Source organism: Gigantopelta aegis, chromosome 6 (genome assembly GCF_016097555.1).
Source record: "Gigantopelta aegis isolate Gae_Host chromosome 6, Gae_host_genome, whole genome shotgun sequence".
Classification (NCBI taxonomy): Eukaryota; Metazoa; Mollusca; class Gastropoda; order Neomphalida; family Peltospiridae; genus Gigantopelta; species Gigantopelta aegis.
Genome location: NC_054704.1, coordinates 39,899,140 through 39,914,271, shown reverse-complemented (window position 1 = coordinate 39,914,271; position 15,132 = coordinate 39,899,140). Strand labels below are relative to the sequence as shown.

The following is a 15,132-nucleotide window of genomic DNA, read 5'->3' as shown; positions in this document are numbered from 1 at the left end:
CAGTATGCAAGAAATTATTTGGATGTGAAGTTTTTACTTTGTTTCAGTGTAGTATATATAACATACATATACAATGTCATATATGCAATATTAATAATAATGAAAACAAGCAAATTGATACCAATATATAGCATGCATACTCTTTGTTTTTATGTTAAAGATGTAGGCTTACATAACAAATGAGTCCCGGATTTTGACAGACTGGTAGACGTGTATTGTCAACGTCCTTAACTGCGTTATGTTTCAAAGTCCATTCGATTTCTGTTCTCGTGTACACTCCATGCAATCGACATCTGATTTGTTGTTGTCTGCTTATCGTTCATTTGTGAGGTTTTCCTTCGCAGTTCAGTAATGGTTTCATGAACAATAAAGTTGTGACAAATATCTAAATACAAAACTTTACAAACACCTAAAACCATTAATTCGTGTTTTCTTAATCCTAAAAATTACCGATGTCGAGTCCACTTGACTCGTAGAGATTAACTTAAAATGAAGAGAGATGACTTGACATAGAGATTAACTTAAAATGAAGAGAGATGACTTGACATATAACATGCCTTTGCTAGAATTTAATTTCAATTATTATACTTGACGATTTGCAAAGGGTATGCTGCATTTTTGTGCCTTACTGTAGATGAATAGTTTTAACTAAAATCAGTTCACCAGAACATTGACTGCTATGAATGTGTTGTTATCAATCATGGGGGAAACCAAGTGAACCAACTGCTCCTGACTGAAATTGTCCTTTTATAACTGTTATTCAAAGTGTTCGTCCACTGTGTATATGTCAAAAATATATATTATTAAGGTTATTGTCCTACACACTTGCCAGGATGCAATTAGAAATGTTACACAATGGTATGTTTACTGGATGGTGATACACTTTTGTTTACTATAATGGATTCGTTTTAAGTCTGGTCTAGTTTTTTTTTTTTTGCTCGTTAACTGACTGAAATATGTTTTATTTGACTACCGTTTCGTAACTGAAAAATGTAGAATGTTATTTTCGTAAGAATCACATTTGTGTTTTTGTTGTTAGTAGAAATGCAGTTTGGGACGTCGATGGTATGTGTACGACATAGGATAAAAATCGGCAACGACTTCGCCGTTTATTGTTTTTTAAAAATTTTTTAACACATATCGATACATCTTACTGAAATCAGGAATTTACAAGTTCAACCTGATTTTATGATTTGCAGAACATGGATATCATATTTAACATAAAAGCAAAACAATACAAATATACAATAACGAGTAAAACGCACGTAGGCCTACTTATTACAATACTAATAATGTTTTAATTACAATACAAAAATATTAAAAACATAATATAGTTCAAAAGCTAAATCCAAGAAAATTATATTATGTAGCACCGAAACATAGATAATCTATAAAGTCGTCCGCCTCTTTTGATTACACAAATGCAACTTGTATAAGGCATAAGTATGATGCTGTTTAAGACATCCATGATATTGATAGTCAATATGCTGTTTTGCCTATAAGGCACATCCATGATATTGCTTTATTTTGTCATCCTGACACACTGTGTATAATCAATATGAACCAGGTGTTTTGCCTATTCAAGCTGGTTGCAGTCACTACTCTTTGAGAACTGCTGTAAGCATATTGCATGTTTGCCAGGAAGCTCTTAAAATGTAAAGAACAAATAAAACTGCCAACTGTCACAAAATACACTCTATCAGAATGTTTCAGATCGTAGTGTTTTTAAACACCCACATAGATAAACATGAACAACATATTACTGTCTCACTGTACAACAACAACAAATATTAACTAAATGATAATCTAACTGTACATGTCCATTGAAGACACCAATACAAGACCATCGATATAAAATATCTTAGTGCAGTGCATTTGTAGGCGAAGGCACACAATAAAAAAAGAAATCTGCTGGAATGCATATTATAAGTTCATGCTGTATTTTAGGAAAAGTTTCCAACATTCTTCATCACCAGTGAACAGTTAATATGTTCGTCATCTCCATTTTCAAGGACAATTTGCGTACACTGTAGATGCTTCAAGAGTATCAAATGCCATGTTGCAGATGAATGTAAAGTCCTCCTGAAGAACAACAATACAATAACCTCATAAATTATAGTACTCTGAAGGAATACATAGTCTGCCAAATGCCCACTCGACTCTGCATTGTGCGGATCTACCACCCTGATCATGAGTTACGGTTTTGTTTTTTAGATACATGAGATTTACGTGGTCCGTTATAGATAAGTGAATAATATGGCATTATATAATAATAGTTTCCGTTGACATTATATTAACACGTCTGACGTAATCCCAACAATGTATGTGTTCCAAAGAAAAACATTTATACTTCCAGAAGATACAGCTGTTGTCTCATGAATCGACAATGGACATTATAAGTTGTAGAAGCATCACGAGGTATATGGCTTTTTGTGTACCCTCTGTGTGTTCTTTTACCCCGAGCCGAAGGCACACAGAGGGTACATAAAAAGCCATATACCCCGAGAGATGCTTCTACAACGAATTTATCTTGCCGACATGTTAAGTAATAAACCATATAGCCAAATAATCAAAATAACGCCAGACAATAGCCTAATTGCTAACAATTTATTAACGGAGCCGTACCACACGGACGCGAACGAAACCACTTGCCAGTGACGAAAAATAGTTCCATCAATAAACGAGTTTTTAACTTCAAATGTTTGTAATACGAAATTGTCTGAAACAGATATTAATAAAAAAAAAAAAAAAAAACCCCACCTTTTTATCAGAAATGTATGTAGTGAAAAAAAAAACTAAAAAAAAAAAAAAAAACTGTTGCTAATCGCGCATTAATACAATAACACCACGACCGTAATTAGGTGGCCGATTTCAACATTGCAGCGTTTAAAAGTATTGAAATAGTGTATTTTATAGTAAAAATAAAATTAATAATCTAATTATTGCTTTAGCATTAACTGGGGCGGCTGGAAACTGTTGGAAATTACAGACGGGGTATAAGAGAATTTGGCTCCGCCCACAGGGGGATAAGGGATTTGTCCAACGGCAAACAACCAATGAGATTAAAGAATTTTACATGAAGGCGAGATAATTACAATTCACTCCACAATAAAAAATATTGATCACTGCTAATTTATAAATAATAAAACTAACATACTAACATATGAGTGCTTGACATCTGCTCACACAGAAATTTTCCCATTGCAGTTTTTTTCTGGATTTTACTTTGGATAACCAGTATTATGGGCGTCGCCACTACATGGGTACAATATTACTCAGTTGTTACCAACAGTAACATAGTAATCTAGAGGACAATATTGGTATTAGGTTTTCCATTGACTAGTAGTAATGTCAGGCAACTTTTATTTATTAACACATTATAAATCTACACACTTATATTTACACGGCCCGCCTGTACTACCTCTTTCACTGGGAGTACCTATACATGTGAAAAAAATCTCTGATAATTCTTACTTTGGTGACTTTTACATTAGGCAGGATGGCTTGAAACCGCCTGGTGTTGTTGAAAACCTCCACTTCTTTGTCCATTTCTATACCTGTTATGATATTGTTTGCTATGCAAAGCAATATGGCATTTTTAGCCTCGGCATCCCTGAAATGGAAAACTGATGTTGTTCAGTATGTCTCTAGATCGCAAAGGCTACACTGTAAACAACTTTCTTTTTATATACATATATTTAATATTAAAAGTGAAAAAGGACAGACTAATGACAGTACAGATATAGATATTGTTGTTGATGGAAAGTATGTCAGACGTCATACCATAATTGTGATGCTAGACACAACTTTCTAACCTGTATATATTTGTCTAGGATTGAGTGTATCATCGTGCATACTACAGTCGAAGGACAGTTGCTATAACCAACCATTAACGTTGGAACGACCACCAATGAATGGACGTGGCAACATTCAAGAAATAACAAAAAATAATTTACCGTTCACGAATAGTTAAATTGTCCCACCCATATAGGCTATACAATTTATACTATTGTTTGAAGTTCTAAGAAGCACAGCCAACATTTCTGCTATTTCACCACAAATAAAAACAGTATCACATAATAAACGTGCTGCAGAGTGTGTGGACATTACCAGCCCGTATGTGGTTGTCAAAATAAATTAGGATTTACCCAAATGTATAATAATATGACTGTCAAAGTATATGTAGCGGTATCAGTTTGTATGTAGCTAACATGATACAAGGTACAATATTAATCTGTACTATGCTATTCGGAAGTAATGACTGGATAGTTTCGACCTGTTAATAAATATCAGGATGTTAAAGACAAAATGAATGTGACTGAAGATATTTGAAGCGTTACAAACCTGTACACAATTGTCACAGGGACTGGTCCAACATCCTTCTGTTTCATGTACATATTTTCAGTGAGTATTGTCAAAATAGACATCAGTTTTGAAGACTCGAGGGTGGAAGACCATCCATGAATACTGTAATGATGTATTTCCCTTGCCTCAGTTTCTCTCTGTAGTTTAGAAAGTTATATAATGTTAGATCCAAAAGTTTTCGTTAGGATTACCGACTGGTACAGTATAGAACAGTAAATGGTAATGTAGCCACAAATGCTTCAAATCGAGAATGCAACGTTTAAACTATTTCATTACGTTTATATCACATTACATGTATATTATTTTATTTTAACTAATGATGCGTTGCATGTTCACTGTTGCCATACAACTATTGTTTATTTAATTGTATTTAATTGTTATTTTACTACTATGGCGAAAAGATGCAAGGGGACATTTTATATTCACTTTTCGATAGACAGGACATGTACCATTGATATACCAGTAACGAGGTAGTAGCTAGAATGCAACGTGCACACATCAGGTCCACTGAGAGAGAGATCCTATGACCAATCACACAGCGCTACATATTGTCCTCTTACCTGATGATCTGACGTCCAATCAATGTGTTCTAACGGTGCCGTTTAACAAACATTAGCTGATGATCTGACGTCCAATCAATGTGTTCTAACGGTGCCGTTTAACAAACATTAGCTGATGATCTGACGTCCAATCAATGTGTTCTAACGGTGCCGTTTAACAAACATTAGCTGATGATCTGAAAAGACACGTGTTCTAACGGTGCCGTTTAACAAACATCTTGTTACATGTTACACACTAATTACACAAATACCTTTGCCTCCACATGCAGTATCTTCTCTGTAATATCTTGACAGACTGATGTTTGTCGTCGTGTTGTTATAGTTGTACCGCCGTGAGTCATGGAACCAGATAGTCTTGGGATGAATTTAGCACCACTCTGTAGTTGAATAGGAGACATGCATGTATTCAGATTAAACACTTCTAGTAGTAACATATTATATGTACAATTCAAAGGGCTATGCGTAGGACCATACATTCAACTGATATCCTTTATAATACTATTTTGTCCCAAAATATACATTTTGTAGGCATACGCACATATTTATAAATAAAATAATATTAAGTGCACTTTGCGGGGAATGGTAAGTAACAACGGGTTACAATCAATAAAAGTCAACAGTAAATGGGTAATACATGTACAGTAATAATATACATAGACAAAACTACATATATGTGGTTTTCTGATTTCTGTATTCCACGAGTGTATTTCCTGCCGGAAACCCTGATGCCTCAGGCAGGAAATACACTCGTGGAATACAGAAATCAGAAAACCACATATATGTAGTTTTGTATTTATTACATACCCTAAATTGGAATTTTTTTTCCAAATAATAATTTAGAAATTGTAACACTGCTAGCTAATAACGGGGATTTCTAAATTTACACAACTAGGTCAGCTGTGTTACTACGCGGACCGTAGAGCCACCAATTATTACACATAGGAATATAGTTCTATTTAAACAATAAACAGAAATAAGAAAGAACGAGTGAAAAGTTACCTATAATTTTAATGATATTGTTTGAAATGCCTTTTAAAAACAATGCAATAGCTAAAATTCACGAACAATATAATATTTAATTTGCTTGTTATACGTCAGAAAACCTTCAGCGTGCCAGTTTTATCAACGAAGAAAAATGTCAAGAATTGTTCACTCAGTGTCTGAGTCGTCATCGGTGTGTTTTCTTTTATTGATGTTCATGGAATTATTCGTTGCTGAAAAGTTTAAGTTTATATTAAATGTGCCTCCATAAATCATCGCTCCACTGAATAATCCGGTTGACAGTTCATTCAAGTTTTCTACATTGTTGCTAAAGTCGACGACATTCACTTTTCGCACCCTTGTTTTGGCTTCGTACACAAGAAATATAGCATATCTTACCGTAATTTCACTAGAAATCCATATTTCGTAAAAGGTGCAAGTTTTTAATCACAAGATTTTGTTCAAAGACATCCAGGTGCATTAGTAATGTTAAGAAAAAAAACAACAATTCAATATTAATTTTACATTGGAATTCTTTCAAAAAGGAAACGTCATGTACCCATTTTATGGTTATTGTAAGGAGATGCAAAGTGACGTCATTGGAATACTGACGTCATTTAAATTTAAAATTAGCTGTATTATTACAATGCTACGCCACATTAAAATAAAAACTAGTCTACTAACCTTGACCCCTGTCAAATTCCTATAACAAGCAGACAACGCTGTTTACAGGTTGTTGTTTTTTTTGTTTTTTTTCATAATTCTGGACAAAATATTAATTTGAAGTTTTGAAAGATGAAAGAAATAAAACGTACCTTTTGTCAAATATATCATATCACAAAATTACGGTTGGAGATGTTTTATTTACTGAAAAAGAATAAGAATTGTGTACGATGTACGAAGCCAAAACAAGGGTCCAAAAAGTGACTGTCGTCGTCGACCTTAACTATTGTGGATTAATAGCTCGTTGGTTAGTAGTGTTCCCGTCTCAAATTTGGGTATCGCGCTCATTAAATTGTAAATATTTGTCACCGTTTTCGTCTGTTTTCAGTTCAAAATTTCCCGAAAATAACATTTTAAACAAACCAAGCACAAACTTTGTTTACATATCGCGAAGGGCATTCCCGGTAACCATGTGCTATAAATAGTAGCGTTGAATACGGTATAGTTCCGGCAGTTGAGTTGAATACGGAAAGTTGTATTCAATTCTTGTATTCAGATCTGTATTTATATAGTAAGATTTAATGGGTATGTAATAAAATATAATAACATATGTCATGTATTAATGTTATCTGTTCAATGTGTGGTACCAGTTGTCTGTTCTATGTTGTTACATGTTGATGTTTTATTATAAGGTTTAATATATTTATCTCTTATGATACTGTAGAACGGACACACTAGAACAAAGTGATATTCGTCCTCTACTACTACATTGCACAGACTACAAATTGTATTATTGCTGTCAACATTGTGGTATCTGGCCGTTTCTATAAAGACATTATGGGAAGAAAATCTATATTTACTCAAAATATGTTTGTATTTCAGGACAATAGGTTTCTGAAGGTAAGGTTGTAGGCAATAATTATGAACAACGAATATGTATAACAGGCATTTAGGATAATTGTTGAATACAGCAAACAGATTGGATACATCGACCAGTCATTCTGTTTGAATAGTGATATAAATGTATTGCAATTGTCTACATTTTGATTATATACCATATGTGACCAAAACCATTAGTGAGAAGCAGGTCTCATATTTAACTAACCCAGTTAACAGAATGTGGTTTTCTTATGCACTCGTCATATAGGGTGGCATAACACTCTTTCAAAATACAGTTAATGTATTCAACAAAATTATCCAATATTTAACAATTCGAATGATCCTACTTATGTACAAAGGTGATCTACCTAATTCAAAATAGACCATCATATTAGTAGTGCCCCTTTTCACGCATAAATAAGTTTTATAGAATTGTAAATGTAGGATCTCGTGGCTATTTGCTTTGTTAAAACTCCAAACTTCACAGTCCTAATTTAAAATACTGCTAACATATGTATCAAACAGTGAAACAGTTTCTGAAATTTACGAAATAGTTGCTAATTTTAGCAAATAGAGCAGCCATAGCTTTTCTGTATTGATTGCATATTACCTTCTGAGAGGTATTAAATTTGCCATTATAAGGAAGACAGACCCCAAGATAGTTAAACAGTCAACAATTTCTAAATCGTTTTCGTGGTATGTCCACCTAATAAGCTTAAGTAGTAAATATAGGGAATAAACATCATATAATGTGCGAATACATGCCATTAAATAAAGTGTAGGAAGCTCTATATGGAATACGACGGTAGGATGCAACTCATAATCTACCTTTAAAGTGGTCTGTTTATAGTTAAACTTAAACATCACAAATACGTATGAATTCATATAATTACAAAAAAGTGTGACATTCTCATATGCATGGCAAATCCAGAATAGGGAGATCTTGAATTCTGTGTTTGCTATTTAAGTCATTTCATAAACTTGAATAATTATTCGCACACGCACACGCACACGCACACGCACACACACACACACACGTATCCATACAATAATGTTTCAATATTTATCATGTGTTTCATTGTTGGCTTTATTAGTCATCTACCGATCCAACGGGGGTGGGGGTGCTATAGTTTTCTTCTCCGTCCTTCTGTCTATATGTCTGTCTGTCCCACATATAGTTTTTTTTTCAGATGTTTTTTCACAATGCCTTAAAATATTGAGCTGACATTTTGTGTATAGCTTTATCATGCACTGTTACAGATCAATCAGATCAGATTTGTCTTTCATGGCAATTTACCCATTTGTCACGGAGTTATGATTCTTGATCTTCAGAAAATGTATTTTCCGAACCTTGTTTTGCAGTACCTCGAGATACCGAGATGAAATTTTGTATATAGCTTTATCATGTACTGTTACAGATCAAGTTTGATTTTCATGGCGATTTACCCATTTTCCACAGAGTTATAGACCTGGAATTTATGAAATACGAAAATGTGTTGTTTCTGATAGAGGACATGTCTTGCTTTAACAGTATTCTCAGAATACTTGTTAGTTAACGAGTTTGGTGTCATAAAGATTGACATGTTGAATGTCAGATTTACTCACCTCTGCGCTCAAAGAAATGATGATGAACGAGTCATATTCTATGATGAGTTTCCAGAACCCGTCTTCTGTGACTTTCGTGTCCGATACTAGAAGATATCCATGTTTTGCCAGCTTGGACTTAAATATTAAAACATATATATTAGGTAAACAGATTAGATTAGATTGCTGTACTTTTGTAGACTCATTTAAAATGGTGTAAAACATGTTTAAAAACAAACAGCTGAGAACAATTATAAGGTTTTCTATTTTTTGTTTTAACGATAACAAAATAAACAATATTAATTTCACTCAACATGCTGTAGTATACTAATAAGCGTACGAGACCTTGAAGGGGTCGGGGTGGGGGTCAACCCTTTGTATTTGGGCGAAAACGACGGACACGGTCGGCAAAAAATGAGCTGGACTGAAAGGTTTTCGCCATGACTGTCTTTCCATCATTCTAATGACAATATGTCATGTACAAATGCACAGTGATTCGTTTGAGAACATCATTCATTATTTTTGATAACACACATTAATATCATATACGACTGGCTGCTCCACTAAGCGATTTTAGCGCTAAGATCACCTCAAGTGCATAAGGACGTTATGAACCTAAGGCGATGTAGCGCTAAATGCGTTTCGTGGAACACGGCCCAGGTCACCACTGAAATACAATCCAATGGAAATCGATTGTTTTTTATGTATATATTATCCTGAAACTGATTACACTAAGACATATATTAGTAAGTGCAAGTTAACTGCAACTGCTAGTAGGTCTGTAAATAGGTTTTAGTTAGTAAAGACGTTTAAATTTATTTTGAACTTGATTCTTTTAGGATATGTAAGAAATATAATATATTACATTCATAGCCGTTAGATGCCATTTATGTTACAACTTAAAAACATATTCAATCCGCTTTTGCTTGTTAGATACATTTTAAAATAACTCTTTGTAAGATAAATGGTACCTAACAGCCGCTGGTGTAGTATTCTCTACATGTTTAATACTTACAGGCGGAAACATTGCAAACATGTTGTCTTGGCCTCCAACAAATATTTTGTACTTGTCAGGAGAATCTGTAAGATAAAAGAGAAAATAAAAGTATTTTCTTTCTCTTTATAGATGCTAGAGATATAACACAAATTAATCTGTTTTGTTTTTAAAATCCAGATATAATTATATGCAATGCGCCATTCAAGCTGATATTGTTTATATATAATATGTAGTGAAAACAGGGCAGTGAAGATTGAAATCAAATGAAGTATCTTGTATTCTAGGACGAGACAAATATTAAAGTCAAACCTGATCCAGTATATTCATAACATATCATATTTGGAAAACAACTAAAATTATGTGGAGCAGCAATTGAATTTTAATAACAATTGTCGGTAATTAAAGTATGCAGGTATAATTCAAAAACAAATTAAGATACACAGTATAAATGTGTTTGTAGTAATATTAGCTAGACTCCACAAACCTGTGTATGGAGTTCCATTCAGTGCACCAACTTCCTGGAAGTCAAAACACAGAAACACGTAGCAAAACAGACCAACAAACAAAGACAAATGCAAACGGAGAAAAAACAACAATGACATCACAAAAAACAACAACAGTAACACTACAAAAAGCAACAACAGTAACTCCACAAAAAGGAACAACAGTAACACCACAAAAAACAACGAAATGACAATCTGCAGTATAATAGAAACTACTCTTAACTTAAGTACAATACCTAGACGTCAACACCTTGCTTGAGAACTTAAAGGAAGCCATATATAGTATTGCCACCTGGCAGTGTTATAATCTGCATTGATATTTACCTGTGCTAGTTCATCGACACTTTTCTTGCCCATGATCATGGTTCCTTTCTTTTGTGCATACTGCTGGTGAAAATTGGCATTGGCAAGGCTGGTCTTACCATAATTAAATAGCTCCAGCATGGTCAGGAAAATACATTCATACTGTTCCTGTATCGAATGAAAAACATATTAATGTGTATTAACATGTTAGAGCATTAGAACAAAAATCAATATGCAACTGTACACCCCCAATCACCAACACACACACCAAAAAAAAAAAAATCGAACTTCACCCCCATCCCCCAAAAAACTGAAAAAAGAGAGGAACAAACAAAACAACACAAATCAGCAAAATCATTAAGAATACAACAAACCTTGAACAACACTAGGATATAAAACCCATAACAAATAAGCACATTGTACAATAAAGTATATGTGTAAAGTGTTACTGTGCTGAATTAACAAAACCAAATTAAACCCCATTCAAGTGTATTAAAGAAACGTAAGAAGGCAACATGATGTGGTAACAACTAAATTCAACATAATGCAACCCCTCTTCCACAGCCACAGGCAAACCCACAATCTTCGACATGCTATGCACAAAACAAAACCAAAAACCCACTGCAAAGCAAACCCTTAATCAATGTATCATATCCAAAACAAATAATATAATTGCACAATATTGCATATGAACTTAGTTTGGAGTTTGATAAATTAAACTAGCCTTGGTCTGAACCATTCCTTTTCGCTGGTCTCTCATGTCGATCAGCACCTTACTGACATCAATGCGATTGGTTTTCTCCATCTGTTCCAGCAGAATGTCTATAGCAATGTAGGTTCCAGTTCGACCGATACCAGCACTACAATAATTGAATCATTTGTTCGGATAAAATCCCAAAGCGACTTTAAAAACATATTTGAACTTCCCTCGAAACGTATGTATATTTTCATTTGAAGAAAATTGAAGCTAATAATGTTTAACGTAGTTAATTATGTTATTGTTATTACATTACAAATGTGCATGTTTGTGATTATCATGGAGGCATAAGATTGCCTTTTGGTATTTAATATACATTTAGTTTATATTTGTTTAGTTATTACATTTAATATATATATATATGCTATGTCTGTTTATAATGTAAACAACAATGTTACTAGATGTAGAGTTATTGTTTTTTGTTTTGGGGGTTTGGTCTAAAACGTATAAATTTTGTTTGTCAATAGTAGCTAAGACTCTGCATGTGTATATAGCGTAAATGACGTCAAATGAATATCATTATCCTACCTGCAGTGTACCAGCACTGGACCGGGTAGTATTGGATTCGTATGACGAACTCTGTACATGAACTCGATGAAATCGTGTATATTTGGAACGCCATGGTCAGGCCACGAAATGAAGTGAAATTGCTGAAATGTCTTGGATTCTCCAGACTGAAAAAATAGATAGTATATAGAGTTACACGTTTGTATATGTGAGTACTCGTGTGTGAATGAATAAAAGGACATCATTCCATATTCCAGCATTCCCTATGCTATGCATATTATTTTAATTTATGTTACCTGTGCGCTTGTGACCAAAAACGTCCTGATGACAAAGTCAGCTCTCTCTTCCTTTTCAGCAACAGCAACTGTGAACGATCCAATAGACATAGTCTGTGTGTCTGACCAGTAAGGTTCGCACTTTTGCTGAAAACCATAGTTGAAAGTTTGTTTCTTTTTCAAATGTGAAAAATATCTCTGTATTAGTTTAAACAAGTTCTATTTTGTTTTAATTATAGATTGTTCCCTATCGCTCAGACGGCAACCCTATACCGTCTGATGTGCTGATTTATTATTAATATCGATATAATATTAACAAACTTCATAGTGTATTGATTGAACTGTACATATTTCCTTTCTGTACGATTTATGTGAGCTCATACAGCTAACTATATTTTGTTCATGTAATACGTTCTATTTATCATATATATACACAAATCTGTGAATTAACTGCAATGCACATTACTTAGTTGTATTAATTCCCTTATAAACATGCCATTATGGCAAAGCTATATATACAAGTGTCGAGCGAAACTACTTCAACTACTGAAGTGAGTAAATTGCATATCATATTCTACACCCCAATATGCATTATATGATGCAGAGTATACTAATAGTGTATTGGTTAAATGAGAGTATCCATAAATAAATGTACAGAATGTGCTATTAACCTTACCGGAAAAACTATTTCGATAAAATCATTCTCTTTAGTAAGATGGGAATATTTGTGAACACAGCTATACGTATATACCTTGGATGCTTCAACAATGTTTGTCAACATAATTATATATCCACATTCCCTTTCCCATAGCATTCGCCAAAAGTCCTGCAGAGTCGTCCTGTTTGGAGCTGGAAAGTGAATCGAAAAAACAAACTTCTATTAGTTACACGTTTGAAGAAAAAACCCAACCTGTTATGATATTCGATAAGTATAGCAGTAATTTTTGTTACATCTAGGTCAACTCAGAGCATACATGTGTACAGTCCTCGAAAAAAAAAGTACATGTTTTGTTAGAAAACCCCATACATTTGCCATATAGAAAGTAAACATTAGCAATTTTGTGTTATCTAGTATCAATCGTAAAATACCTTGAGCTGCGATGTAATGGTTCCTTGTAGTACAACCCTGTAATATATAATAAATAATAGTTTTATAATAATCTTCGCAGCTGCATTCATATTCTATTTTATTTTGAAGGGGAAACACACGTCATGGTTTACATACATGTAGAAATAAACGTTTAGCTCATTCGTAACCAATAAAACTAATTAAATGCTGATCGTAGTTTTCCACGGGAAACTTGTCTTAAAGGTACTTCGCCCTTTGGTTTGTTTAACGACACCACTTGAGCATATTGCTTTATTAACCATCGGCTATTGGATGTCAAACATTGAGTAATTCTGACATATAATCTTAGAGAGGAAACCCGCTACATATTTTTCCACTAGAAGCAAGGAATCGTTTATATGCATCATCCCACAGAAATGATAGTGCATACCACTCGCTGTCAGATATTTTAGCTACAGAGCAGAGCATGGTACATGCGAACAGCCCCGTGTACACAAGTACTGCTATTTTATAGCTCGTCTCAGTACAGGAAATCAAACATCCTTATACACCATATGTAAACAAAGGCACATCTGAATGCGCACACAGATGTACATAGAATATTTAATGCAAAAACACAATAATCATTTTACAGAAATATTTCATAAAAATGAGGGTGATATACCTTTACTGGAGATATTTACAATGTTCAAAACTGAATTCTTCTTGTACTATAGAAAGAAGTGGAAAAGAGTGTTGCTGAAAGCTCGTCGTGCATAAGCATTTGTTGCATTAAATAGTAACCAGTTCTGAAAGTTAAAATTATCATGAAGTATAATTCATACGTACATCAATGAAGCTGGCGTTGATGTAATCGGAATTTGGAACACCTGGCAGTGATGACAAAACCACACGGTTCCGGTCGTCTTAAACATAAATATTAGTAGTATGGTACCTTACTGATATTATACGATGTATTCATAATTGTTGAAAATATGTTTTAACAGTAATAACAGTCAATACCCCACATGTGGGAGTGGGATATGGACAGTCAAATTAATAATTATAATCCTTCATCAGACTATATGGCACAACTTATATAAACATTGTTCTATACCAACACAATTGATGATAAAAAGGAATCAGTTAATGGCTACAAATGTATAGACTATGTAAGTAATTTCACCTATTTTAAACAAATATGCTACGTATGTCCTTACGTCAACATAATAACATATTGTAAACTATATTGGCTCAAGAAGTACCTTCAACTATGTTAATATCACTACCATGTTAAATCTGGTTTATTTCTAGTTGGACCCCCCCCCCCCCCCCCAAGACCAAACGTGATAATCACATTTTACATTTACATAACATACATTACATATATTTATTATGTTATATTATTATTATTATTTTCTTATTATATTCTTCTTATTATTATTAAACCAACAACATTGTACTACTAGCTAGTAACACGTCTATAATGCATGCACGTTATATGCATATATTATTATAACATATAAACTGTAGATATTTGTATAAACCATGTAATAATACAAACATACATGGGTAGTAGCCGACAAATCTATTCTTTCCTCTGTTTTCTGAAATTTGTGATGCGTCATGTGAAAATAAGAATCCAGTTGGCAGTTTCTAAAAAATAACGATTTCAGGTCAAACTATTATAGTTTCAACAAACTGTAAACA

General features: G+C 33.6%; 2 protein-coding genes across 2 annotated transcripts in view; both read right to left on the bottom strand.

Moving 5' to 3' along the window:
• Nucleotides 1-1,510: 1,510 nt before the first annotated feature.
• On the bottom strand, nucleotides 1,511-15,078 carry LOC121374453 (receptor-type tyrosine-protein phosphatase alpha-like; the record flags this gene model as incomplete). The annotated part of the gene is made up of 15 exons (XM_041501558.1): nucleotides 1,511-2,082; nucleotides 3,475-3,613; nucleotides 4,345-4,502; nucleotides 5,177-5,302; nucleotides 9,054-9,170; nucleotides 10,048-10,112; nucleotides 10,514-10,547; nucleotides 10,857-11,003; nucleotides 11,560-11,695; nucleotides 12,121-12,266; nucleotides 12,396-12,521; nucleotides 13,126-13,223; nucleotides 13,464-13,500; nucleotides 14,272-14,348; nucleotides 14,991-15,078. Coding segments are annotated over 15 exons (1,569 nt in total), but the record flags the coding sequence as incomplete, so codon positions are not given.
• A 37-nt stretch (nucleotides 15,079-15,115) lies between these two features.
• The window catches only part of LOC121374544 (multiple epidermal growth factor-like domains protein 6), a 110,514-nt gene continuing 110,497 nt past the window's right edge, over nucleotides 15,116-15,132 (bottom strand). Inside the window, exon 24 of the mRNA XM_041501649.1 lies at nucleotides 15,116-15,123. Coding sequence (XP_041357583.1) covers nucleotides 15,116-15,123 — 8 coding nt within the window. The remainder of the gene's footprint in view (nucleotides 15,124-15,132) is intronic.